This window comes from Equus asinus, chromosome 28 (genome assembly GCF_041296235.1).
Source record: "Equus asinus isolate D_3611 breed Donkey chromosome 28, EquAss-T2T_v2, whole genome shotgun sequence".
NCBI classification, from domain to species: Eukaryota; Metazoa; Chordata; class Mammalia; order Perissodactyla; family Equidae; genus Equus; species Equus asinus.
The window spans coordinates 46934001-46961849 of record NC_091817.1 but is presented as its reverse complement, the minus strand read 5'-3'; the positions used below and the strand labels follow the sequence as shown (position 1 = coordinate 46961849).

The 27849-nt window shown below is 52.2% G+C and overlaps 1 protein-coding gene across 3 annotated transcripts; it reads left to right on the top strand.

Annotated features, from left to right (window-relative positions):
• ZDHHC7 (zinc finger DHHC-type palmitoyltransferase 7) lies at nucleotides 1-27724 on the top strand. 3 transcript variants are annotated; one of them, XM_014839755.3, is made up of 9 exons: nucleotides 336-600; nucleotides 11688-11772; nucleotides 13414-13522; nucleotides 14755-15086; nucleotides 23117-23241; nucleotides 23441-23537; nucleotides 24028-24109; nucleotides 24917-25047; nucleotides 25667-27724. In XM_014839755.3, exons 4-9 carry the CDS (start codon nucleotides 14772-14774, stop codon nucleotides 25841-25843), a joined length of 927 nt encoding a protein of 308 aa, XP_014695241.1. In that variant the 5' UTR covers nucleotides 336-600; nucleotides 11688-11772; nucleotides 13414-13522; nucleotides 14755-14771; the 3' UTR covers nucleotides 25844-27724. The 3 variants fall into 3 exon arrangements, with proteins under 3 accessions (XP_014695090.1, XP_014695241.1, XP_070356440.1); XM_070500339.1 differs by having other exon boundaries at nucleotides 345-600; nucleotides 13314-13522; XM_014839604.3 differs by lacking the exon at nucleotides 13414-13522 and having other exon boundaries at nucleotides 1-600.
• Nucleotides 27725-27849: the final 125 nt, after the last annotated feature.

Below are 27849 nucleotides of genomic sequence, written 5' to 3'. Positions count from 1 at the left end.
ACACCGTACAGGCCATACCTAGAGCTGGCTCTGAGACGCCGCTCTGGGCACTGGGCATCTCGGCGGGGACCCTGGGCAGAGCGTGTTAGCCGAACGGCGCGGATTGGACCTTGCGGCAGCCCGTAGCCCCCCATCCTTTCTCTTCCGGACCTCCGTTTGGATGGCTCCCTTTATTTTAGCGAGGCGAGCTTGCGACTAAGAGCTGCCTTTCTTAAGCAGCTCTCAGTCTTTACTAGTCTCTGTCCCAGAGCGATCCTGGGTACCCAGTCCCAGCAAATCGCCTCAAACCCCGCTCTCTGCGACCAGGAAAGGCGCAGCCGGAACTGCGCAAGCGCGGCGCCGCTGACCTCGCGGGGTTCAGTTCCGGGGGTCGCACCGCCCAGCTCTCCAGGCAGGGTGCTGGGCTTCGGTGTCTTCTGGGCAGCCGCCTCCCTCTGACCTGCCCGGCGGGAACCACCCGAGCCGAGCCGCGGGGCCCGCTCCGGCCCGGCCATGAGCGCGGCCGCATGATGCATCCCTGCCCCGGCCGCTGCAGTCGCCGCCGCCGCCGCTGCAGGCCGGGAGGAGCCGCAGCGCCGGGCGACCCCGCCCGGGCCTCGGGTGAGTGCGGCGGGCCGGGCCGGGCCGGCTGCTCACGCCCGAGGCTCCGGGCCACTCCCGGCCCCCGTCCGCCCTTCCCTCGGCCCTGCTCCCTCTTCTCCACCCCGCCGCGCATCTGCGACCTTCCGGAGTTCCTGGGGGGCACCTCTGTGCCTGCGCTCGACTTCCTTTCCAGGGGTCTCCTTGTCTCTCCTTAGTTGATCTCTCCGGACAGGGCCCGGATTGCAGCCCCAGCTTTTTGTCTGACCTTGGGCGTGACAGTCAGCTCTCCGGGCCACGGTTTTCTCCCCTAATAACGGGGTTGTTGTTAGGGCCAGAAGAGAGTGTGGCTATAAACCCGTCTGTTTATAGGCATCTATTAGAATGGACTGTCTCGAACGTCGCACGTGGCTTCTCGAATGCTCCTGTTCTTCCCTCCCTTTTAAGTTTTTAACTTTTCTCTTTTATTCTTTGCCCGTGATCCTCGTTGTCTTCCCTTCCCCCTGTCAGTGATCTTTGAGGGGTTGCCCGATAGGGCATATGGAACAACCAGGTCGGCCTTCAGGGCAAAGTCTGCATCTTTTCTTGCTGCAGCCAGGGCTCATCTCTCCTGAGGAGTGGTTGCTGCTGGAACTAAGACTCTTTGCCCTGTCAGATGGGCACACTTTGTCACCTTGTGGGTGACCAGTTTATTATGGTAGTTGCATGGAATGTAAGAAGAACTGTTGACCCAGCCGCCTTGCAGCTGCTTTTGCTGTCCAGCTTGTGTACAGTGCTGTGCAAATCGATGCTACAGTGTCAGGTTTGCAGCCTGCTTACTGTACATCCTTAATGCACATATATTTGTCTATTTTACTGTTCCTATCTCAGATGGTCTAGAAATCTAGGTCAGTATATATTCTTTTCTAAACTCTTCACCTCACATCTGATGAATTTAATCTTTTTGAGGTTGTTGTACAACGTGTACTCACCTAAAGTCACCTTTTAAAAGGTCACGTTGTTAAATTTGCTTGTTAGGAAGTCTTAACTTGGTTAAAGTGAAAGATTCTTGGGATACCTGAAAGCTGCAATGAAACACAAGTGTTAGATTGCACTTCTTGAACATTCTGGAAAATTGAAGGGTAGTGTCATTGGCGTTATTTGGATTGTGTGCTTTCGGGAGTTAGACTGGTAGGTTCACATGAGTTTTGAGTTGAGAGATGGAGGGGAACAAGAAGATCTCAACAGGTAACCTAAAGAATTCATAAAACGACAACTGGAACTCTATGCAGGTGTCTCACATCAAGGCAAAGTGGGTAAAAATGTATACAGGAGGATTCTGTTACCAGTGACTCAGGTCCTGCCTCGGATGACAGTGAGTGAATTGGAACTTTGCAGCCATGCTGACGGATGCACTGTAAAGGCAGAAATCCTCTTCTAGAAAGGACAAGTATTCGCATGAATGGAGTGGCCTTCTCAGTGTGAGGGAAAGCACTAAAAGGAACTTTATATAAGAACAATCAAAATTGTGAACCTACGTTTACATTCTTACTGAAACTGTTACCTGCACGCTTGGACTCTTTGATGCTATAAATAATATAATCTTTGTTAATTTGAAGAAATGGGACTAGAAATAAGTTCGCCTACGAAGTTAATGTTTGGGATGAATTGAGAAGTAGTTTCCTGATGATTCCAGAACTTCCTACTCCAGTCCACGCTGAACAGCTCTGCAAGATCATTTCCTTGAAGCAGCTGTTTGGGGATATGTTTCTTAAAAGCAATGTTTTAATTATAAAACTACTGCCTGCTTGTTTTGTAAAAAAAAAAAGTCGAACACTTTTTGAGAGCGGAGTGTAATGTATGAAGTCTAAATCCTCATTCTCGCTCCCTCTTGTCCCCAAAGCCAGTTGTCCAGGGTCCGTGTTAACAACCTGGTGTCTGAGCCGTCAGTTGTAGCCGCTGAGAAGAGTTCAGGCCCTCTGCCAGGTTAGTCACCTGCAAAGTTTAGAGGGAACAGTCCACACAAGACCACCCTCGCTTCTGACACCAGCTGCAAGTTTGGGGGTTCCCAAAGCCACCGTCAGCTTCCATTATTATTTAGAAGGACTCACAGAACTCACTGGAAGCTCTTGTACTCACAATCATGGTTTCTTACAGGGAAAGGATACGAATTAAGCTCAGCCAGGCGAAGAGGCTCATAGGACAGTCCATGGAACCGCCAAACATGGAGCTTCTGTTGTGCTTACCCCAAGGAGCCAGCGTGCGTTTCTTTCCTGGCATTGATATGAAACAGTATGCACAGGGTATTGCCACCCAGGGGCACTCACCCGAGCCTTGTGTTCAGTCTTTATTGGGGTTCCATTACATAGCTGTGATTGATTGATAGATTGACTGATTGCCCACATGGTTAATCCCCGTGTCCAGGTCAGCTGATGCTGTGTGATCCAAAGCCCCGCCCTCAGTTGCATTGTTGGTCTTTCTGATGTGGCCAGCCCCCACCCTAAATCAGATTGTCCTCTAGGACAAAGGCCAGACCTCCTTTTGGGCAAGGTTAAATTCTTTACTACACAGCATTCTTCCTTCTTTCCTGGTCCCTTCCTTCAAAATAGACTTTTTTTGCTTTACCGTTGACAAATGACTCTGCCTTCTGGATCATGGAGCACACAAAGGCCACTCAGAGTCTTCTCCCCTGTGATTCTTTTCTGACTACACTATCTCTGAATAGCCTCAGCCTTTTTCTTCCTCTGCCGCTCAGGAAGAGCTCGTCCTCCTTCCCAGTGTTCACTCATGTCTGCACCCGGTCTGCCTGCTATGGGGCAGTCACTCAGTCCTTTATTCTCACTGGCTTCCTCGCCCCATCTACAAACATGCTCTTGTCTTGCTTCCTACTTCATTCTAGTCTTGAAAAACCTTCAGTGGAATCCTATTAATTGTCTAATAAAATCCAGACTCCTTAGGGGGCCGAGATAAGGCCTTAGATTGGTCCAGCACCTTACAGTTTTGAAAACACCCATGTTATCCCACAGCACCTCGAGTGCAGGGCGCTTGGCCGGTGTTTGCTCAGTGAGTGATTTGGCTGGGCGGACAGAGAAAGCCTGCTCCTGGGAGGAAACAGCAGGAGCAAATGCGCAGCGGTGTGGAGGGCATGGTCGGGGACCAGAGTGAGCCTTGTGTGGAGGAGAGTGGTGAGGACGGAGCCTGCAAAGGCGGGGAGAGCCAGCTTCAGTGGGGCCTTGAACGCCATGGTCCCGAGGTTTGGGACCTGATGGATTCTGTGACCTGTGCTGTGATTTTGGCTGTAACTTCTGCAGCCACATAGAGGGGGCTGGAGCCTGGCACCCCTTGAGGTTAAGATCCTCCAGAGGTGCAGGCCAGGGGCGAGGGCGCCCACACTCGGGTTGTGGGGAAGGTGAAAGCTGTGAGCAGGCAGGTCATGAGCAGGTGGGAGTGGGGAGGAGGAGCTGTGTCTCTGGAGGTGAGAAGGTGCTGATAAATCCTGGTCGCAGGAGGAGTGTGGTCAGTAAATGGAAGAGAGGCTGGCTCTGCGTTCTGCTGGTGGTTTGGTCCGTTCTGGGAAAGGGCGCAGTTCTTTTCAGCACCCAGTAAGCAGGGGGCAATCTGGGTCAAGAAACTTCCAGTTTCTCTTGAGACAGACAGGCTTTTACAGTATCATTTCTCTGTTGAAATGTTTTGAATTCTTAGAGTTCCTTATTTCCCAAATTCAGTTTATTCGTTACAGAATGCATTTTCTAAAACCACATGCTCTAGAAGGCTTTGTGTTTTGATGGATGAACATGGGCTTTGGAGTCAAAACAGTCAAGGCCGCACCCTTTCTTTCCTGGCTGTGAACTTGGGCAGGTTCCTTCAGCTCCAAGGCCCCATTTCCTTGCCTCTAAAATGAGCCACTGATAGTGCCTAGCTTTTAAGGGGTGGCTGGAGCGAGTGTACTAATGCGTATAAAGCTCTTGACACACAGGAGATTGTCGGGAATCGGCCTTTCCTTTCTCCTTCTCATAGTTACATTGTCGTTAGCTTGCAGCTGAGAGCTAAGTGTGTTATTGGCATGTCACCTGTTCGTAGTGTTTCCGATGTGGGTGAGTCTTGATGTTAAAAAGTTCATTTCGTATTAAAGAAGGAAACCGTATTTAGGAAGATGTAGAAAGAGGTTGAGGTTCACCAGGCTGATTCCGGTTCAGCTGGGACAGGCCACTCAAAGAGGTTTGGAACTCTGGGTTCTTTTTATTCTGGATTCAGAGTTCTTGAAGGTTTAGTTGCCACATTGGGATTTTTTAAAACAGCTGCTCCACATGACTTTCAGAGTCAGCCTGTGGCTCCAGTGCCAGGATAGACGTGCAGCCTGTGGGGTGGGTGTAAACACCCCGCTGAGACCGCCTCATCCAGCCCACGTGCTCCAGGTGACACACCTAACGCTGAGGCTGCCCCAGGCAAGCCCTGACTGAGTGTCCTCCCTGCCCTCTCTCTCCCCTTGCCCCTTCCCTTCCTTCCACTCCTTTTCTCCCAGGCTCCTGCACCTCTGACCGCATCACTGTGCCCAGCCTCCCACTTTGACCCTCTTTCCTGCTTCCTTTCATGTTCCTGTGGGCTTCATGTCCACTTTCTCTTGTCTCCCTCAGGCACACTCCCTGATTTTCCCACTCATTCAACAGATATTTGCGGAGTGTGAACTGTGCTGGGGGTCTTACGAGCAACGCTGTGTTGAGGGGTTGACAAACGAACAAGACAGGTGGCGAGGGAGGGGATGCAAAGAAGTGAGGTCAGCAAGCTCCCCGTCTGGTCGGGCTGTTTAGACCCCAGGGCCTTTCGATTTTGTGCTAACTGAGGCACTCAGTGGATGGTTTTAAGTAAGGGAGTGACTCCCCCTGCTTTACGTCTGTAAGAGCTTCCGCTGGGTGCAGAATGGGCATGGATTGCGGCGTGAATAGAGGCGATCCGAGCACTGCCAGGTGAGGGCTCCTGGGCCTTGATCTGGCTGGGTGGGGAGGAGGAAGAGAGGGTCAGATTTGGGTTGGTTTTGGAGGTGGAGCCCATAGGACGTGCTGATGGGTTAGATGTGGGCAGATGGGGGAGAGGTAAATGAAGGGTGAGTCCCACTTTTTGACCTGGGCAATGAGATGGTGGTGCTGTATATCGATGGACAAGAGTGGGGTCAAAACAGTTTGGTGGGTGGAGGGGGTGTCTCTGCTCTGACCCCTCTCCAGAGGAGTTGTTGAGTGCCAGTTGGATATACTCAATGATACATTGTTACTTTGGGAGTTTCCCAGATAGATACTGTTTTAACTACCTGGGCCTCAGATCCTATCAGATCATTTAGGGAGAGCTGTAGAGGAAGGGGAAAACCCGGGACTGAGCCTGGGCCCTCCCAACATTTGGATATTTATGGAGGAAAAGGACCTCGTGAGAGACCGAGGTGTCACTGGTGGGAAGGAGAAAACCTCAGTGTTGTTTCCCCCGACACACACACGCACACCCATGAGATGGACGTGCCCCTCCTAGTGCCATGGCTCCTTGTTAGTGTGTTTCTCAGTTTGCCGTCTTTTTGATCTGCAGTGTCCGAGTGCTATTTTAGAGTGATGAAGTATTTTAGTGTTAAAAAACCTTCCAGAAAGCTTAAATAGGTTTTCACAGTACAGATAGTGTGCCCGCATGTTATTGAGACTTGGCCTTAGTGAGCTTAATATTCTGTTGGGTTTTTTTCCTTAAAGGTCAATAGTCTGTTCTTCACATTGAGTAATTTGAGAAGAAAATGGTGGTTGCATATGGCATACATTACTGGTAGAGTTTGAAAGCACAAACTAAATCTTTCATGATTGCAAATTGATGGAAAGAACATTTAGAAACTTAATTGCAGTAAATATACTGTAGTAGATTATCTGAAGGCTCCATTCTTTTGCCAAATGCAGTGAGAGTTCTGGCTCTCTCTTCAGTGTTCTACCCTAACTGGGCCCCATCCGGGATCACACTTATCAGCTAGGTTGGCGACACACCTTGACCTTCTCCTTCCCTCCCCTTCCGTGTAGCAACCTGTTTGCTCAGCCATGTGCAAGCTCTTATCCTTATCCCCAAGGGCACCTTCTCTGGATTCTTAAAATTCCCCCAGCTGACCCAGTGACCCAGCCTCAGTGCGCCCTGGCTGCTTTGTCTCTCCCTGCTGCGCAGTCTCACCGGGACCCCAGTCCTCCGAGTTCTCTGTGCTGTGGCTTAGCAGACCTCTCCCCTTCACCCTGCACTCCGAGGTCAGTCACTTCAGCCCAAGGCTTGCCTCTGACACCTGGTTTTCTGTCGTCATCTTTGTTAATCTCCAGCCGTGTGTAAGCCTTTGGGGTGCCGGGCAGGACTTTGGATAAAAGGGGTTGCCATTCCCATGCTTGGTTAGAAACGGGGTTTTCAGCACTGTCTGGGCCCTTCTTGGCACCCCACCCCAAGCTTCTTTCCACTCTCAGTAGCTCTTCTCCAGCCTTCCTGCACTTGTCACACCCCGCCCGCCCCTTACTCTTTGCTTTAGCCTCTGCAGCTCCACCCCGCTGTTTCCTCCTCCCGGCTCAGGAAGAAGGGTCAGCCCCTGGGTTTGAAACTTGGACCCTCATTCCCTGGAAGCACAAAACTGCTGTGAGCCTATCTTGCTTTTGTAGTTGCAGGAAAAGTTCAAACAAGTACAAAATTAGAAGAAAGAAATGAGAGCCAGTGTGGCAGGACATCCCAGCTTCCATTCTTAGTTTGATGGCTTAATTGGATTAACCAGGCATGTGTTCTTCATTCCGTTTCCATTAAATCGCTTTGGGGCTGTTCTAGCCTTTTTACAAGAGTGGCATGGTCAAACCAAGGTGCACCGTGGCAGGACTCACCTGGAGTCTCAGGGGCTCGCCATGACTTTGGGTGGGTACTTAAACCCGGGGGGTCCCAGGCAGCTCATCTGTAAAGTGGGGAGACCCAGCAATTCTTTAGGATCTCTGTAGCAATAAATGAGAGGGGAAACTCAAAAACAAAACGTCCTCCACTTTTTCTTCTAGCTAGACGTCTCCTTCACTTAACTGCATTTTTAGAAATTTCCTTCCTTAATTTTCTCACCACCCAGTCTCCAAGCTCTTGGCACTTTGTTACTGAAACTGCCAGGAAAAGGTCCCTGATGATCCACCTGGCCTCTCCTGGCGCCCCCTTTGGTATGTTGACTGCTCCAGCCTTCCTCCTTCTCTTCACTCCCTGCCTGGCTTCCTTCCTGGCTCTTTTTACCTCTGTCTCCCCTCTAAAGCTTGTGCTCTGCAGGGTCCCAGGTTCACACTTCTGTGGCCTCTTGGGTGATTGCATCCGTTCCCACTGCACCTGCCCGCTGTGTGCTGGGGCCTCTCATTCTGTATGTCTGGTTGGGGGGCTGTGGGAGGTTGGATAATTAACTGTCTGCTGGTCAGCTGTGCTGGTTTCTGCTGCAGACACCTTGAATTCAGTGAGCACCATCTTGGCGCTCTCCTGAGTCCGCAGCTCCCGTGTTCTGTGAGAGTGTACCTTCCTGTACTGTGCCCCAGCCATCCCATCCTGTTGGTCACTGCTGCGCTTTTCCTTCCTGTGACTGTCTCTCAGACAGGCCCCTGCCCCCATCTTCGAGCCCAGGCCTCCATCGTCTCCGTCTGGGTCGTGGCAATAGCCTGCTGGTTGCTGGTCGTCCTCCTTCTATCCTGGTCTCACTTTGTCACCATTATCTTTTTAAAACATCTGTTTGCCAGAGTTCCGGTGCACCCCATTCCAACAGAACGAAGCGCAGACTCCAGACTCCTTACCTTGCATTCAGAGTACTTGTTAGTGGCCCCCAGTCTGTCCTTTCGCTCCCATTTCCTTCTCTCGCCCCACCCTTCTTTGCCCTGAACTTGAGTCCCTCAGTGTGCCGCCGAAGTCCCTTTGCCGCCTCCACGCCTTCTCCCCCTGTTCTCTCCTTCTGTCCATATCTTGCTTTTCCATCTGGGCCCACCGTGCTGTCTTCTTTATTGACACTTTCTCTGGTTCCTCAGGACAGAATTAGCTGTTGTCATCTCTCTCCCTCCTCACACCCGGCTCCTAATTTGGGGATAACACTTAGCACGTTGTTTACAAGGCTGATTGCCACCTCTGCTTGTTCGCCAGCGCCTGTGGGCTGAAGCTCCTGTCTCTGGTTGTGCATCCTCAGGGCCTTGCGTGTGGATGGAGCCTGGAGCCCCCCATGTTTGAATTAAATAGATCTCTCGTTTGCTGCATGGTTTCTTCTGTGCCTGAAGCAGAGATTTGCTCCTTCCTGTGCTGTATAGGCCGTCAGTGAGTGTGCAGACAGTAAAGCCACGATGTAACATAAACACGCGTCCCAGACTCGCGGGGGGACCTTCTTTCTCTTGCAGTGGTGAGCGGAATTGTATCTTGACTCTTTTTGTCGTTAACTGATCACCGAAGGATGCCGATGTCTTTGATTTACTTATCCTCAGTTTGTTTTTGAGAAGTACATTTTCTGTTTATAGCCAAGGAAAAAAGTGAGGGGAAGAGGTTAGGAAACTTGCCTGAAGGTACAGATGAAAGTGAGTCTCAGACAGGCCTTGACTCCTGAGTGTTGGTGGCATGCAGCTGAGGGCTAGAAGTGGCCTGCTCTGCACCTTGCACACCTGCCACGTGTACCTGTGCCCCTTGTTTGTTCTCCTATCCATTTTGTTATTGAGGCGTGATTGATATACAATGCAATGTGCAATTTTAAGTGTATAGTTCATTGTTTGGGGCTTTTTTTAACAGCGCACTGAATTTTGTTTTGACAAATGCGGTGCCTGAGCAGCCTGCTTCCCTACAGGACACGGGGCGTCCCCTCAGCTCTGAAGGTGCTGGGCTCTTCTCCGTTGCTCCCCTTGTGCTCAAAGCCCTGCTCTTATTTCTTTCAAAACGAATTTGTTTGGCCTGCTCTAGCATGCCGTAGAGATGGAATCATACTGTACATATTCCTCTGTGTTTGGTTTCTTTCATGTAGCATAATAGTTTTGAGATTTGTCCATGTTGTTGCGTGTATCAGTAATTTCTTCCCCCTTTTTTGCTGCGAAGTATGTGGTTGGATGACTATCCCGTCGTGTTGATTCATCTCCTGGGGATGGATATTGGGTTGTTTTTGGTTTGGGGAACATTATGAGTAAAGCCGCTCTGAATAGTTTCGTACATGTTTTGTGTTCATATTTGTTTTTCTTGGTAAATACCTAGAAATGGAATTGCTGAGTCACCGGCTAGGTGTGCATTTTGAGAGGCACTAACTTTGAGAAAGTGCCAGAACGCTTTCTGAAGTGGTTGCCTTGTTGGTTACTTTGTAAAGTTTGTGAAAGTAACTGGGGGCTTGCTCCCATTGTAGAGATTCTGCTGTAGACCTGATGCCTGTGATGGGCAGCCCGTGTTGTGCAAAGCCAGTTTATCTTAAAGCATAGCTAACATAAGCTCATTTGAAAATGCTCAGAATATTCAAAATGAATGTGAATGAAAAGTCCAAAAATATTATTAGGCGTAATTAGGCATTATTAGTTCAAAATATTATTTGGCATTTAAACTTGTTGGCTATTGCATAGATATTTGAATAAAGTTACTATATGTAAATACCATATTTAAAACGTCACCTCCATTAGTTTAAGCAGCTTGGGATTCACTGCTGCATTTGTTGTTGAAAAGTTCAGAAGGGACTCAGAGCCGAAATACGTTGGGGAGCCATCGGCGTGCAGGGTGGTGTTGACGGCGGGGCGGGAGGTTGTCCAGGGACGTGCAGGGGGAGAGGAGCGTCCTGAGGAGATGCAATGCAGTGGACTGGACGCGCTGGGCGGGGAGACGGACAGCAAACTGGAGAGAGGAAACAGTGAGCAGCCGCCGGTCCTGGGAGGAAGAGCAGAAACTTACCCTGCCCACCTCCTGGCCCCCCACACCCGTGTCCTTCCACCCTCATCCCCGCCAGCCTCCTAGTGTCCTCATCAGGGTCTTGGTTTCAGAAAACAGACACCAACTGAGGGTTTGCTCAAGCAGAAAAATAATATCTCAGAAGGATGTCTGGATGAAAACAGAATGGACAGGCAGCTGAAATGGAAAGGAGAGCGGCCGCCTTTGCCAGACCCCCCGCTGTTTGGACAGTGGACCTCCTCGATTGATCCTCTAATCTTCATTTCTTTCCTAAGGCCTTTCTCTTTGTTATTTAGTTCTCCTTTCTGGGAGATTTCCCCACTTTCTGGTCCAATTCTATTTTTAAGATTTTAAAACTACCATCATGATTTTATTTTTCAATAACTAGGAAGTTCCCAGAATGTTCCTCTTTTGTTTCACAGATACAACCTCTTATTTCTTCTTAAATTTTCTTCTCGGTGCACTTTGGCTGCTCTGAATTCCTTTTCCCACGTTTCTTTTTGGGGCTGTCTTTCATGAGACCTGTTTTGGGCTTTCTTCAAACGTCTGGCTGTTGGCTGCTCATCATATTTAAGAATGAGATGTGCCAAGCACTTGGAGCCTCTGTCCCTCGTAGGATGTCCCTCTGACAGCCGTCCTCTTAGAGAGATCTGGTGGGAATCTGACCTCTTTGTTGGGATTGCCCTGCGTCTTGGTACCTTAGGCCTTATCTCTTGGGCCAGAAGCGTGCTTCCAGAAATGCTCTGTCTGCTTGCCCACCTGCCGCTGAGCCTGTGGGAGACGTGAACGGAGAGTTTCTGCGTTCGGCCGCTGCCTCACGAGTCCCGTGTCCTTCCAGCATCTCTCCCCTCTGGGTCGCACGCTCCCGGCTTTCCTGTACAGCCTCTGCTGTAAAAGCCTTGTTCATTCCTGAAGTGCAGGCTGGCCAGATGTGGTTTGGCTTATCCCTGCGGATCTTTCTCCAGGGATTTTGGCTTATAGATTTGTATTTAACATGGTAGCTAAAATAGCGGGAGGGTAGAATGGACAGATTTAAAATAGATCACCTAATTTTCGGGGTTGTCAGTCAGTTTACTAGTAATGAAAACTCAGAGGCGTAGATAGTTCTCAAGCAGAACTTTATGTGTGAAATGTTATGTTGGTTATATATGCCCCAAAGAGGAATCGGACCCCAAGAAGTATTACACACCTATCTGTCGTAAAATAAGTAACTTTTCTAATCAGATTTTACTGTCTTTCAGATCCTATCACATAGACAGTATGCACCTGAGGGTCCTGAAGAAAAGGCGCAAAACATTCAAGTAATGTCTGGAAACCGTTTGTGAGGTGAGACGTGGTTCTTCGTTTGGGTGCGTGATCACGGTTTCCTCTGGCGGCTGGCGCTGACTGGTGTGTCACTGAAGAGGCAGCGGGGCCGCGCAAAAGGTCGGCGGCGCCGAGGGGTCCTCTTCACTCTTGTCCTGGGCTGCTTACGCCACTGTCCTCCGAGGAGAGAGTGTCCCTGGAGGAGGGTTCCATGAAGTGAATTGGTGGCTCCTAGCGATTGTAGAGATGAGGTGGATGCGTGAGTGTGAATTCGTGGGCAGCTCTCCTTGTGTGGCTCCATTTACTGCTGGAGGTCTGTGGTGTTGTCCGTGGTGTTCTGGGACACGGGGCTTTATTTAACCTGAGGATAAACAGCTTGGGTTCAGGAGTGTAGACAGAATGCCAGTAAATTGGCCGTTAAGTAGAAGAACGATGGTGGGCCGTCTGCTTGCCCCCCGGTGAACGCGGAGTGCGTCGGGTCTCTCAGAGCTGCTCTTCGAGTGCGTCAAGCCCACAGCGGTGCGGGAACTGGTGTGGGAGAGGGCTGCAGCCTCGCCTGGCGAGTGTGTGCGTTGTCCTATCGCATGGCGCTTGCCCTGCTCTTCGCTCTCGAGTTCCAGTATTTTAGATTAGCTCAATATAAAGGAATTGTTTCTTCATTTCCTCCCCTCCCTTCCTGTTGCTTTAGTGTAAATACAGTGAGTGACTCAGCGGAACGCTTGTGCGGTTGATTGCAGATAACCGTGTGTGTCCAGCCTAACCTTGCTATGCTCTTTGATTGCTTTCTTGAAAATAAAGTGACTTCTGGACATCAGCCTGTTTTCCCTTTGCCTTCCAGTGGGTTTTACAGACTTGGGTCTAAAGCGCACAGGGGTTATGCGGCAGCATCCAAACACACGCTTCTAGGAAGGTCCTGCCGTGCCCAGGGTCCCCTGTCTTTGTGGTTACTCTTCCTGCATGAATGGACCTGCCACCTGTACCCCAGGTGGAGTCCCACCAGGGCTGCACCCTGCTCTGTGCCAGTTCTCACCACTTCCTCAGCCGGGAAGGGTAAGTGGCATGGGCTCAGGTGTCCAGCGTGGGGGCCTCCAGAAGACTCAGGGGGTCCTGCTTTCTAGATGGAACTCAGACTGCACAAGCATTGTGCTCTGACAGAAGGCTCGTCTGTCTTTGGACATGTGGCTCTGCAGCTTATTGTCCGACTGCCCAGCAAGCAAGCACCCTTTTCTCCTAGAAGGTGTCCTATTTGAGGAGTGACCGTAAAGCAGAGGGGTTCTGGTCGGAGGAAGAGTTCAGCTTCAGGCCGTGCTGTACACTTGTGATCCCCTAGGGAGCTGTTTGAGTCTGAGAGAGGTGCCACCTTCTTGTTGTGTGCCTGTAAACAAGCGTGCGCCTGCTGTGGGCCCAGCCGTGTGCAGGCCCCAAGAGGGAGCACAGCGAGGGAAGGCCAGGCCCTTCCTCTGCGGGCCGACAGTCACTCAGGGAGGGAAGATGCAGGAGCTCTCCCGAGGTCGACAGTGGTAAGTACTCTGCAAATGGAACTGATGGGCGTGCCCCGATAGTTCCCAGGAGGCAGAGAAGCTTCCAGACACTGTCTTGGCCCCTGAGAGACCCAGGCTTCCCAGTGCTGTAGGCAGAACCCGTCTCTGCCGCCCTCTCCAGATTGTCGTGTCTGCTGTTGAGAGACCCCTTTCAAAGTGCTCTCCAGAGGAAGGAGAAGGACCTGTTCAGGATGGCCTGCTTCGAGGAGAGAAGCGTTAGGCCCTGACGGGTGAGTGGGGTTCTGTGGAGGGTGGCCTCAGCAGAGCCGTCCGCGGGAAGGCGGGCAGACAGATCTGGGTGACGCGGGGTCAGTCAGTGCTGGCTGAAGGACGGCTGGGTAAGGTCTGCCGGAATTCTTCTCATCTTTAGTTCCTTCTGTTCCCTTCAAACATTTTACAGCTGTTTTTGACCGATCTAAGAGCAGGATTATTTTACTGACTACGGGGAACAATTTCATTTCTCTTTTATACCAGTCAATGTTTATATATCGAGAGAGAATTTTGTGAAATATTTGCAGAATGAACTGTCATCAGCCAGTTCACTCATTCATTCAGCGTTTTCATAACTATTATGATCCAGTTGCATTTAAGAGAAAAAAAAACCACGACCAGATTCGGAAGACCGTGCTCTCCCTTTGCTGTATGAGACTGACCCCACGAGAGACCCATCACGCCTGCTCCCTCACACGAGGGAGGCCTGTCCCCTGCTCTGTGCTTGTTTGAGACCGTCAGGGCGCCTGCGCCGAGAGAGCGCATGGATGGGTTGAGGAAACGCCGTCGGTGTTGCCATCCCTTGTACGAGCGCTGAGGCCAGAGGGTGCTGACTCTTCCTCGCGCATGTCCCCTCTCCCGTCCCGCGCTGAGAAGAGGTGCTCATGCGTTCACAGCAGCAGCAGAGCAGCTTCTCTTTGGTTTCTTTGGACCCTGTGTGTTCTCAGGTGTCAGGCACTTCAGGAAATGTGGGAAAGGTATCAAAAGGGCTTGATAAGTGAAGGGAACTTTTAAAAGAACGCAACAGAGAGGAAGGGCATTCTGGCAACAGTGCAGAGTTGAAGGAGAGAGAGAGAGAGAACAGTGGGAGCATGCCTCAACAACCTGATGGTGTTAGTTAAAACGAGGGAGAAACGAGTAAACCAAGACTCAACTTGAGACAAGCCGGGCAAGAACCGCGAGCTCGGTGTTTCGTGAGCCGGAATAAAAGTGAGGGGAAAAGGCGGCGTTTATGTCACTCTTTCTCACACCGCTTGGCACGCCTGAGTGGAGCCTTTGCCCACTGGGGGTGGGCTGCGGGCGTGGAGAGCTGCCCCGGGACCATGGGCTCCGTCTCCCTGCGGCGCACGAGCTCTGCGCCGTGAGTGTGCCTCCAGCTGGGCTCTTCATCACTGCTCGTACGAGGCTGTGCCTGGCCGTGGCGACCATGTGTCTCCATGAGCCTCATCCCCTCTGTCCGCTGCCCCTCCAGGGTGTGTCGGGGAAACCATGCCGTCATCAGGACACCGGCTCCGGGATGTCGAACACCACCCTCTCCTGACTGAAAATGACAATTACGACTCCTCATCCTCCTCTTCCTCCGAGGCTGACGTGGCAGACAGGGTCTGGTTCATCCGCGACGGCTGCGGGATGATCTGTGCCATCATGACGTGGCTCCTGGTCGTCTATGCGGACTTTGTGGTGACGTTTGTCATGCTGCTGCCTTCCAAAGACTTCTGGTACTCTGTGGTCAACGGAGTCGTGTTCAACTGCTTAGCGGTGCTCGCCCTGTCATCTCACCTGAGGACCATGCTCACCGACCCTGTGAGTACTCACCGTCCTTCTGGATCTTTCCATTGTGTCTGATCCGGTGTGGCACCATAGACCGTGTGGTGAAGGGCTCCTTGCTACCATAACCTCAGGTTTCTATTGATTCCTGAATACACTCCTGTGGCATTTTTTGTGCGTTAACTGGAGAATAAACATCACTCAAATGAAAGTGATATCACAGTAGCAATGGAAAATATTCCTACTGGGGGGCCGACCCCGTGGCTGAGTGGTTAAGTTCATGGGCTCTGCTGTGGCAGCCCAGGGTTTCACTGGTTCGGATCCTGGGCGCTGACATGGCACCGCTCATCAGGCCAGGCTGAGGCGGTGTCCCACGTGCCACAACTAGAAGGACCCACAACTAAAATATACAACTATGTACTGGGGGGCTTTGGGGAGAAAAAGAAGGAAAAAAAATTCCCATTGGGCTCTTTATTCAAATGAAGAGAGTGTTCTAAATAATTCTAAAGCCTCTCCTAGTTTAAACATTTTGTTTCTCTAAAGAATACACTGAAAGCTGAGAGATCTGGGGTCAACATTTCACCGCTTCACTCATCTTTTCAGTTATCTTTCAACCATAAGCACCTAATTTAACTTCTTTGGGCTAAAGGTTGGCTATCTCTTAAGTTCTTTCTAGCTTTGTAATTCTCTTAATTTTTACGTGTCAGCTAAAGTCTGAGCATACATCATTCTAGCTGGTAAAAGGTCAGGGTTCACCCTGTCTGAAGCGGAGAGGAAGACCTCCCTGATGGCTGGTTCCGTGGGGTGCGGGTTGTGACTGGGGGAGGCAGGTGCGAGGAGAGGTCAGGTGCAGTGCAGAGCCAGAGAACTGACAGGGGAGCTCATCTTGGGAGCAGGTCCCCTGAGAATGAAGATGGGCTGGGTCTCCCAGTGAACCGCCCCGAGTCCCTGGTGTCTTAAAGGCGCCTGCATTTGGAACCTCCACGTTGGGCTTAAGGCTGCTTCTCAGGTTTTGAGACATCCTTGCCGCTCAGCCAGAAGTCACCTCCAGATCGTCGATTCCGGCTCGCCGCAGAGCCCAGAGGGGAGGGGGCCTGTAGGCCCGGGGGGAGAGGGTCCTGCCCTCCACAAGCTGCACGGCAGGTGTTCACGGCCGGGTGCTAGCAGTCCACAGGGGGCTTCTTCTGAAAAGGGTTCTTCCCACAGAGCTAAAGCAGTGGTTTGAAATCGCTGGTGCAGTTCTCCTGAGTTGTAAATTAAAGTGTACTGGGCTTATGTCTATTGGTAAGTTTTCTCTAAAAAAGTACCAAGCAGTTACTGTTTTGTTGTACAACTTTTTTGTTTTTTGAGGAAGATTAGCCCTGAGCTAACATCTGCTGCCAATACTGCTCTTTTTGCTGAGGAAGAGTGGCCCTGAGCTAACATCATGCCCATCTTCCTCTACTTTGTATGTGGGACACCTACCACAGCATGGCTTGACGAGCAGTGCCATGTCCACACCCGGGATCCGAACCGGCGAACCCCTGGCCGCCAAAGCCGCACATACATGCTTAACCACTGAGCCACCAGGCCGGCCCCTGTTGTACAACTTCTTTATAAATAGGATCAGGCCTCTGAGAATAAATTACACTGACGAGTCCACAGAGTGTGGCTGACGCGTTGACTTCTCCGACTCTGCTGCGAGTCCCTGTCATGGGGCTCTGCCCTCCGTTACTCTCTGTGTCACCTTGTTTGCCTGGGAGAGGTCTTCAGCCGAGGACAGCATCTCAGACCCAGCCAGGTGGGCAGCTGGGAGCAGCACGTAGGGGACAGACCCGGAAGCTGAGGCTGCCCGTGGCTTTGTACCTCATGTGATTGTGGGATCTCTGACCGTAACCCGGTCTGAGTCCCTCAGAGACTTTTATAGGGCCCTCTTCTCGTTTCCTTTTAAGAAGCAAAGCCTCTCTCTCGGAACCAAACCCTGCCCCCCGGCATCTCCATGCCCTCTCCTCTTTGCTGCAGCAGAAACACCGCACAGGCAGGTGCCAGGCCACAGAGAACCCCAGTTACAGGGACCGGCCCAGAGCAACAAGTTCTACTCGAATGTTCGCTATAGGACAAGCCTTGTTAGCGGTGGCCATCTCCCTGGGTGTTGAAAACTGGGCTGAGTCCATCCCTCTAGGCACTTTGGTGATGGAACCACGTGCACACAAAGGCCCCTGGTGACTGCAGTGGGGCCGCGGGGGAAGGAGGATTGGCCAGGCTGAGGCTCCTCTCCTCAGAGTGTCTGTTTCCTCTGACAGTCCTCAGCAGTCTAGCTCCTGTCCCCATCCCCTCTCCTCCTCTGGGAGAAGGCCTCAGTCCTCTTACAGGAAGCCCCAGGGGCTGGGGGAGGCGGAGTGGGGGGGAGAAGGTATGTGCAGGCTGCCATTCTTCCTGGTGGCTGCATTCATTGTGCTTGTTGGGTCGCTATGGAGAATGGTGAACGGGAGCAGCGAGAGGGAGGTGCCAGGCTCAACGAGTTTGAGGTCTTGGATGTCAGCATTTTTCTGTTGAAATTTAATTCATATACCACAAAATTCATCCTTGTAAAGTGTATAGTTCAGTGCTTTTTAGTGTATTCACTAAAGTTGTGCAACCATCACCACAATCAATTTAGACATTTTCGTCATCTGAAAAAAAAACCCTGCACCCCTTAGCCATCACTGCCCACCCCCGCACCATGTCCCCCCTGCTCCTGGCAGCCTCTCATCTACTTTGTCTCTGGACTTCCCTGGTTTGGTCTCTTTGTGTAAACAGCGTCATACACTGTGTGGCCTTTCATTTCCAGCTTCCTTCACTCTGCAGGAGGGAGTCAGGGTTCATCCATGCTGTAGCACTGTCTGCGCTCCATTCCTTTTCATGGCTGGATAATACTCCGTTGTGTGGGCAGACCACATTTTGTTTATACCATCATCAGTTGGTGGACATTTGGGTTGTTTCCATTTTTTAGCTATTTGTGGATAACACTGCTGTGAACATGTGTGAACCTGTGTTTGTGTGGACCTGTGTTTCATTTCTCTTGGGTGGATACCTAGGAGTGGAATTGCTGGGTCGTAGAGTAACCCTATATTTAACTTCTTGAGGAACTTCCTGTTTCCCACTGTGGCTGCAGCATTTTACGTTCCCACCAGCAGCCCATGAGGGTCCCAGTTTCTCCATCCTTGCCATTTGTATGTCTTTGGAGATATGTCCATCAAGTCCTTTGTCCGTTTGGATGCCACTGTTTCAGCCATGCCACATGGTAGGACCCTGGGGCAAGTTACAGAAACTTCTGGGAGTCAGTGTAAATAAGACTCAGGGCAGCCGAGGGTCCCAAGGGCGAGATGGCGTCTGGCCCTGGCAGGCTGTGGAATTGGGGTGTGCAAGCTGTCGAGGAGGCAGATGGAGGGGAGAGGCCAGACCGCCCGGCTTTCTCTGGCCCTCGGGCATTCTGTCTTTCTCTCCGCCCTGGCTCTGCCTGCCTGCTGGTGAGGAGGGGTCGCCTCACAGACGACACCGAATTGCAGTTGTTCAGTTCCAGACCCACGTTCCTGAAGGAGGGACCGCATGGCCCAGCAGGGTCAGGCGTCCACTCTGTCCTCTCCCCGGCCAGTTTGCTTTCTTCTGTCCACAGATCGGGACTTTCCCATCGCAGGGTCCGGTCTGGGCTGAACTAGAGCCATTGCACCACCCCAGGGCGGGCAGGTACCCCCTGCGACCTCATGTCATTTTACTAAACCAGCAGGACCAGTCAGGCTTTGCCAGGACTGGCTTTGGTTTCTGTTGTTACTTGAGGAAAGTTACTAGTACTTTGAGTGAGGAGCAGGAAGGCGGGTCCGTGACACTTGACAGATCCGAGATCTGATGTTAAAGCCCAACCCCCACTCCTGGGAGGTGAGACCCTCAGCGTCTCACGTTTGGAAACGCACTGAGAACTGAAAGTCATGAAGGGCCGCTGAGTGACCGGGCAGCGGCCCTCACCGCCCCAGTGCCCGCAGAGCCTGCCCTGCAGCTGCCCTAACCACAGCCCTGCCTCTGAGCAGCAGCCTGCTCACAGACGCCTGCCTGCGCCCGTGAGGGCACCCCGTTCTGGGCGCCCTTCCAAAGGCGTCCAGCACCCTAAAGGGGGTGGTCAGTCCACAGCAGAAAGTGAGACCCCACAGCTCCTAAGAGACAAAGCTGGGACTTGAACAAGATTCCTCTGTCTCCAGAGCCCCTGCTTTTTTGTTAACTTCTTGTAGACCTTTCAAACATACACAGAAGTAGGGAGAAAACACCATCCTGAACCCACTTATCACCTCACGGTCGGTCCTGTGTCAGCGATACCCTCACCCACTCCCCCCCAACCCCAAGTATTGGGAAGTAAACCTCAGACATTAACGACTTTATCTGTAGGTGTTTGTGTGCGTCTCTCAGGAGCGAGGGCTCTGCTCTGAAAGCGCAGCCGCTGGGCCAGCAGCTCACGTGGAGCAGTTGAGCTCTTCCCGACTGCCATTCTGGGCAGAGTCCAGATTTCCTCACTTGTCTCGGTTCCTCTGCATTCTTCTTTGTTTGAATCAGGATCCAAATAAAGTCTATACTTTGCGATTGGTTGTTGTGTCTCTTATATATATTTTTTTTTTGCAGGGGAAGATTTGCCCTAAGTTAACATCTGCCAGTCTTCCTCCTTTTTCCTTCATTTCCCCCTGCAAAGCCCCAGTACACAGTTGTACATAGTTGTAAATCCTTCTGGTTCTTCTGTGTGAGCTGCCGCCACAGCATGGCTCCTGACGGATGAGTGGTGTGGTTCCGCACCCAGGAACCGAACCCGGGCTGCTGACGTGGAGCATGCTGAACTGTAACCGCCAGGCTGTCAGGGCCGGCTCGTCCTTTATGTTTTTAGTCTCTGTGCTCCCCTCTCTCTCTCGGCCTTGGGATTTTTTAAATTGAAGGGACACAGTCCCTTGTCTTGTAGCTTTCATCACACTCTGGAGTTTCAGCTCACACCTCTATGCATGTTTTCACAGGCTCCTTATTCCCTCGATTTTCCATCGATTAGTAGGTAGATCTGTGGGAAAGGCCCCTGCCTAACTGCCCCTTGCTTAGGTCCAGGGATCCAGACTGCATGACGGGGAGTTGGGGGGTCAGGATGGAAAGATATGGGAAAAAAAAGAAAGAAAATGTACTTTGCAAAGCGTCACTTCCCTGGACGTATGACCTGGGTGAGAGCACTTGTCCTAAGCGTGGGTCTCTGGTTTCCTTCTTCGGGGCAGATCAGAGGTGGCCGAGGACAGGGGGTGAGAGATGGGTGCTAGAAGAGGCAGCAGTAAATCAGAAAGCCGTGAGGAGGCCTTCATGCCAAAGGGGAGCTGGACCATTTGGGGTACGAAGCAGCCCGGAGGCATGGCTGTGGCCTGGGGCCGGGAGGGGATCAGTCTTGGGGAGATGGGGTACGAAACATGCAAGACACGTTTTAGCAAAAGCATCCCCTGAAAGTGGTTAAAATCTGAAGGTGAGCTTGAGGGATGTGGCCCAGCCGTGTGCAAGGTTTCTTCTGATAGAATGCAGAGCGGCCCCCGGTGCCCAGGAAGCAGGTGCTCCTCCCGCAGTCTGCCCCAGGTGTGACCTGGCAGGACCTCAGTGCTGAGCAGGGAGGTGACAGTGCGCAGTGGGCTGCTGGAGGGCCAGCCGAGCACAGGCCAGCCCTGCTGCCTGGCACCTGGCCTGTAGTGGTGGCCTCGGAAGGCTCAGAACCCAGCGTAGGTCGTGGCTGCGGGGCCTGGGGAAGACAGTCTTGCAGCCCTGAGGAGACGGTGGCCTGGAGGAGCTTCGTGCCTGCCCAGGGCTCCGAGCAGCGGAAAGGAACGTCTGGAACCAGAAAATGCCCTCAACGCCGCCTAGTGATTGGCCGCCCCCTCGAGACACATCCTTCCTCGTAACCAGTCCTACGAGAGCTCTTTAAAAATGGTCGTGCAGGCTGTTCTGCTTCCCAGAAGTGTACTGTGTCACATTCGTTTTCACTATGGAAAGTACATGTGTGTCTCATAAAATGAAGGAGTGTAGAGTTTTAAATCTGGCCCACGTCCTCTCACCGTGGAAATGTGTAACGGTGAACTGTCACCAGGAGCGCACGTACAATGCCAGGGTATTGTATAAAATCTTAACGGCATTAACAGTGTTAAAACTGCTGCATTGGTGGAGGAAATGTGAAAGGCTCCAATTTGTGGTACGTAAATTAAGAAAATGTTGTACCTAACATTCTGGTTTAAATTTCCAAAAACAAAAGAGTCTAAACCCTTTAACTTTTCAGTTTTTTTTTCTCTGATTGGCCCTGAGCTAACATCTTTTTCCAGTCTTCCTCCTTTTCCCTTCTCCCCAAAGCCCCCGTACATAGTTGTATATAGTTCTAGGTCCTTCTACTTCTTCTGTGTGGGACACCACCTCAGCATGGCCTGATGAGCCGTGTGAGGTGTGTTCCTGGGACCCAAACTGGCAAACCCGGGCTGCTGAAGTGGAGGACACAAATTTAACCACTCGGCCACGGGGCTGGCGCCCTAAATCTTTTAATGTTTTTAGCTTCTGTAAGGAGCTAGTTTGACTGTTAGGAAACGCAAGCTTCTTGACCAGAACAGCTCCCCTGTGTTGGGACGTCATCCCCGTGGGTGATGACCGGTTGATACTGGCTTGGAGGGAAGTCCACTGTAGTGCAGGGTTGGGGTGAGGGTTCCTGTTTTGCCCACAGCCCCTCCCATCCCCGCTTCCCCAGGGTACCTCCTGGAGGCCTCACTCCTGCTGATGACAGGACTCCCCATCTGGCTCCCTGGGCGCCTGGGAGCCGGTGATCCTCCGTCTCAGACGGCACAGGCGCTCGCCGAGCGTCCTCAGGTTTGGGTGTCGGCCCGCACCGTGCAGAGGTGTGCATCTGGCTCTGCCGTCCACCCGGCGTCCGGGCTCTGGGAGCTCCAGCGCTGCCCCTGCTGCTCCTCGGAGCGCCTGACCGCCCCCTTACCTTCCACCTGCATGGTCTCCTGGGACCATTAGCTCCTGCCCTTCCATCCCTGTGCTTTCGTCATGCCCGCACCCCTGCCCTGCTGTCCCCAGTGGCTCAGGGGGACTGCTTCTCGAGGATGTCCATCTCTGCGTGAAGTGCAGGCCCCCTGAGGCTGAGGAACGGCATCTAAGACCTTCCGTAGACGTTTGGAACACGCCCATCCACTCCAGTCAGGCACTTGTCCTGGTCCACCCTGCCATAGCACCACAAGAGTCTTCCAGATGTGTTTGTTGTTGCGCATCTCCACTGCCCCAAGAACAAGGCTGTCCCTGTTGGGGCCCATCAGGCCTCACCGCCCCGCTCAGGCCTCCAGCATCCATGTTCCCCAAGGCCACCGTCAGCGCCCTGCTCTTGCCGTCAGCTCACGTTTCGCTAACTTGTCCGCGGCTCATCTTTCTCCAGCTCTTCCGGCCCTGGGGCACGTGCACAAATGCACTGTTCCAGCCCCGGGAGGAGCAGCCCCATGCCTGATGCGCAGGTGGCCAGGTGCTCGGAGCCACACTGTCCAGGTGTGTGTGCGATGCTCCTGGTTGGGTTGGCAGAGGCAGATGCGTCACACACAGACCCCCGAGGTAAAGTCCTCTTGAGATCGTTTTTTTTGGTGTCCCCTGCCGCAGCTGGTAGGAACACCACATGGGGCGCGCCTGTCAGGTAAAGCCTGCCCTTAGAGAGAGGGAAGCAGGCTGGATGGAGCACGCTGGCCCCTTTGGGGACAGTCAGCTGCCCTGCAATCAGAACGGCTTAAACCAACCTCACCTCTCGTGTGTCCTGCATTAAGTTAGAAAAAACTCGGTGACTTAAGGAATTTATGAAGGATAATGAGGTATTTATTTAGAGTTCATTTTAATGCATATTTTTCATAGAAAATAAAACTTCTGGTCCTGCCTAAGACAGTTATTTTTCATATTAATAGACTTTAAGTGACACCCACAGCATTACAAATTATGATGCATAAAATCTAATTCCTACATTTATTGATTTTTCAAAAAATATTTCCTTCTCCCCAACTGAAATACATTCTTCTTATGAGCTGCAGGGGGCAGTACCCAAAGGGAATGCAACGAAAGAGTACATGGAGAGCCTGCAGCTGAAGCCCGGGGAGGTGATCTACAAGTGCCCCAAGTGCTGCTGCATCAAGCCGGAGCGCGCCCACCACTGCAGGTGCCGCCCTCCGCCTGCCGCCCTCCGCCCTCCGCCCTCCGCCCTCCGCCCGCTGCCCTCCGCCCGCCGCCCTCCGCCCTCCACCGCGGGAGGCTGCCCTCGTCGGCCCTCCCAGTGTTGCATTCTGTGTATTGGACGTGTGGCCTGGGGTGGTTTCCTCAGAGCACGCAGTACTGAAAATCAAACTTCTCCTTTTCAGTATTTGCAAACGATGTATTCGGAAAATGGATCATCACTGCCCATGGGTGAACAATTGTGTAGGAGAAAAGAATCAGAGATTTTTTGTGCTCTTCACTGTGAGTAAAAACATTTGTGCAGTGACTAATATTGAGTTTTAAATTCTGTAACTAGAGTCTTGCCTGGAGCGGGTAAATTTACTCTAACATCAGGCCAGTTTCTCTCCAGCCTTTTCTCTGGAGTTCAAATTGTCGTGCATACTGTGCTGTTACTGCTGGGAAGTAGTCCAACAGATAGAGACGCATTGCTTGTGTTATTTTAGGTGTTTCACTGTGGTTTAACTCTCTCTCAGACACCTTGAATCACAGCCGTTCGTAGGATCTGCTGAAGTGTATCAGGACTCATTTCCCAACTGTGTATTTTTCTATAAAAGTATTTCGCTTGGTCCAGTGTGATCTCGGGTAGACAGGTATCACCTGCGACCGGTTCCTCCCCTCGTGAATTCTCACTGACAGATGAAACGGAGGAGTAAACGCAACACGAAGTGGCCTTTGCTCCTCGAAACACGTGACCGCTTAGAGTTGCTAACCAGCCTCTCCCCCGTTCCAGATGTACATTGCCCTGTCTTCAGTCCACGCTCTGATCCTCTGTGGCCTCCAGTTCATCTCCTGTGTCCGAGGGCAGTGGACTGGTGAGCGCGGTTGGGTCTGTCATTCCTAGAAGTGCGTGCCTTTGGGGGAAAAGGGAAAAGCTTTCAAGGAAGAATTGACTTTCCAGTTTTGAAGGAAAGCCTCCCAGTTATTTTAGAAATTAACTGAATGTTTATTTGGAGAATAATATGCGTAAGTTCTAACACTGCTGTTTTGCTGGTATAATGAAGCCACGCAGGTAATTGTTCTTCCTTAGTCAGTAGTTTTTTCTAAGTAGTCTGAGACTGGATGGAAATTAGTGTTGTTCCAGACAAACCTTGTGTTTGTGTTCTGGTTAGCTAGCTAGGCATTGTTCAAAGTAATCCTTGCGTTACTGGACGGGAGTGAACCCCAGCAAGTGTCGTGAAGGTGGGCGTTGACTGTCCAGCCTGGATGTGAGACCGGTCAGACAGGCTCGGGCCACCCCAGGGGCAGGTGGGGAGCGGTCCGTGGTACCTCCCACCTGAGGATTGCTCGCAAGCATAGGTACACAGGAGTCTTCTTTTTCTGGGTTTAGTTGCATTTTAATAAGCAGTTTAATCCACAGAAGTCTTCTAGAAACCTCAGGTAATACAGAACCTTTTGAAACTGCTGACCAGGAAATGGTGGTGTGAGTTTTGAAGGGCCAGCCTCCCGCGCCCCCACCACACAGGGCATGTGCCTCTTTTCCACGCGCACCTTCTCCCATGGAGGCTGGCCCAGGGCGGCCCTGGGGGCACTCTTCTGGGAGCCGGACGCCGACATCCTGCGCTGCGAGATGTGCGTTCCGCGCTGATGTCCGCTAACAGCCAACTCTGTCTCGTTCGCAGAATGCAGTGACTTCTCACCTCCAATCACTGTCATCCTGTTGGTCTTCCTGTGCCTTGAGGGTCTTCTGTTTTTCACTTTCACGGCAGTGATGTTTGGCACCCAGATCCACTCCATATGCAACGATGAGACGGTATGCTTCCTCCTCTGCTGGGCCTGCTCAGTATTAGGTGAAAGCTTGTGAGAACGGGAAACCCTAACGTCCATGCCAGGGGTGCGAGTGTCAACTCGGCAGGTTAATTGGCGGTCTTGATAAGCTCCAACAGGCTCGCTGTGTTTGCTCATCCTGTCCTTATGTGCAGTGCATATTCAAGGCGCAGTTTGATTCGAGAGTCAGCAGAGCCAGGCCAAGGCCCAGTGCTGGGACACCCAGCCCCCAGAGCAGCCGAGCGCGCTGCAGGGAACCACTGCCTTCCTGTCTTTGAACTGTGGGTCTGCAGCAGGCTCTGGAGGAATATTTGTAAGAGATGAAACAAAGGTGGTGCCCTGGCCCAGAGGACCAGCCCCTCCTGCCACTACTGTGGCTGCCTGGGCTGTGCGCATCTCTGATGTTGGTCTGCCGGGTGGCTGCAGCCTGGCTGTGCTCAGGGAGGCCGTGGGGGCTGGTGCCACCCTTCACCTGACCTCCTGGTTCTCAAATGCAACAGGGTTCTAAAGTCTGGCGGTGTTTTCTGTTGGAACCACTCGGCTAACCTTTATATGTCGGGCTTTTCCAGACACTGCCACCCACTTGCTTTTCTTTCTGCTTCCAGGAGATTGAGAGACTGAAAAGTGAGAAGCCAACATGGGAGCGGAGGCTGCGATGGGAAGGGATGAAGTCTGTCTTTGGGGGGCCCCCGTCTCTGCTCTGGATGAATCCCTTTGTTGGCTTCCGGTTTCGGCGCCTGCAAATGAGACCCAGAAAAGGAGGCCCCGAGTTCTCTGTGTGAGGCCTCTCGCCATGCTGGAACTTGTCAACCGACTTTAAATTATTTATTGGGGTCTGAGAGGGTATCAACAGCTCGTCTGTGACCAATAGGGCAAATGGAACCACACACACCAGTTGCTTGCAGCAAGCAGAGTTTTATATATTTATAGTCACGGATGGCAGATTTCCAAACTCGTAACCAGATGATGCTCTAATCACTTCTCACCTCTACAACTAACGAAGGGCGTGCGGCCGCTCGCAGGGCCCAGTGTCGTCATCTTCCTGCACAGTCAGGACTTTTGTTAAGAATATTTGCATTTTCTAAGAAGTTGTGTGGGCTATTCCATGGGTTACTAAAATCCTCTGTGCTGAGCTGCTTTTCTCAATCGTGAAGAGAAAACGTCAATCCAGTGAGCGAGAACTCCAGTGGTCTCAGGGGCCCCCGCTGGCTCCGTGGTCCAGTAGCGCAGCGCCGATCAAGGGCTTTGGCAGACAAGGACACGTTGGTCTCAGTTAGCTCTGACCCTTTGCACTGAATGTGACCTGTGCACTGAGCAGCGATGGCGGCTTCAGGTACACTCCCCACTGCCCCGCAGAGGTGTTCTTGACCCTTTCGGCACGTCTGTGTGTGTGCGTGTCTGTGTGTGTGTGCGTGTGCATGTGTGTTTTCAAATTGGCAGTGTTGTTGAGGCAACGCGACATTTGGTGGCTGTGTGCAGCAAGCAGACTGTTTCAGAAACCGACGTTTCAGGGAAGAGGGGAGAGCTGCCTCGGGTCCCCCGGGCTTCCCGTGAATGTATTGCACGGCGGAAAGTGTCTTGATCCAAAGAACGGTCATTCCTGTGTGCTCCTTTCTTGCCCTCCTGTTTTGATTTTATTTTCAAAATCTGGAGTGCGTGAGGGCCTTGGAACTGGCTTTTTTTGTTCCAGCCAAATTCGCAGCGTGCAGACGGCAGCTCAGGGGAGAAGAGCGGAGCCTCGGGGCACCTGGGCCCTTGTGCAGCTTGAAGCTGCACAGCTTGGCGGGCGTGTCCCTGGGGAAATCCCGAGAGATGGCGGTGGCCTTTGTGCCTCGCTGGGAGAGTGAGGGGACCGCAGGGCCCGAGCCCCCGCCTCTGTGTGCCTCAGTTGCAGAGAATATTCAGGATGGCAGCAGCCTGTTTGAGGGAGTTTTTCTTTTGTATCGTTTATGTTGTGTCTCCACCTGTGTCACAGGTGATACGGTAGGCCCCTGGGTGCGGAGCTCACCGTTCCGCCAGAGAGCCAACAGCTCCCCTCCCTGGGGACTTGCCTTAACTTGCCTGGTTGGCACGCGTCTGCGGGCGCACGAGGAGGCGGTCTGTGGTGGAGCGGGGTTTCCTGTGAGGCTGCCTCCCGCGCTGGAAGGGCGTGCATCCCTCCTGTTCCGGACGCCTTTCTGTCCGTCTGTGGAACTTTGTTTTTGTGTTTAATCCGGACCCCGTCCCAATCAGGGCTCCCACCACTGCTGATGCAAAACCGCAAAGGGACCTACTCATGATGCGGTCGTGGCCCAGTCCACAGGCCGCAGGGCGTTTGTGAGATGGACTGTCACTGCAGAGATGTGCGAGCCATGCGGGGACGGACCATGTCACAGCCAGAGGGACAGAGCACCGAGGGAACCAGCGGGCGGTCCCGGGGCAGGCGCGTTTCCGGGGGCTGTTCGGCCTATGCATTTGCACATCTCTCGTCTGGGGTGGACAGTGGACTGGGCTTCACCGTGAGGCTTTCAATATGTGTATCCTGTTGATCAATAAAACTCCTGAAGTGGTTGAACCCTGTGACTCGGCAGTATGTGCAAATCCAGTATACTTGACTCTTCAGCCTCTCCTTTCAATGTAACTTTTATATGAAATAAAGTCACCACTTGACAGTTCTCCAACAATTTGTGTAGTGGCACGGCTCTTAATGGCTTCTTGGTGTGTTCTCGAGGGACGGCTTTTCCTCGGCTTACAGACACCCGCGTCCCGGGCTGTCACCGTCCCTCCTATACCGTGTCCACAGCCTCTG

Excerpts from the sequence above, each read along its gene's own strand:
- ZDHHC7 (XM_014839604.3), top strand. The coding sequence starts at position 14,772 with ATGCCGTCATCAGGACACCGGCTCCGGGATGTCGAACACCACCCTCTC. Across the intron at positions 23,538-24,027 it reads GATTTTTTGTGCTCTTCACT|ATGTACATTGCCCTGTCTTC; the intron begins GTGAGTAAAAAC and ends CCCCCGTTCCAG. Across the intron at positions 24,110-24,916 it reads TGTCCGAGGGCAGTGGACTG|AATGCAGTGACTTCTCACCT; the intron begins GTGAGCGCGGTT and ends TCTCGTTCGCAG.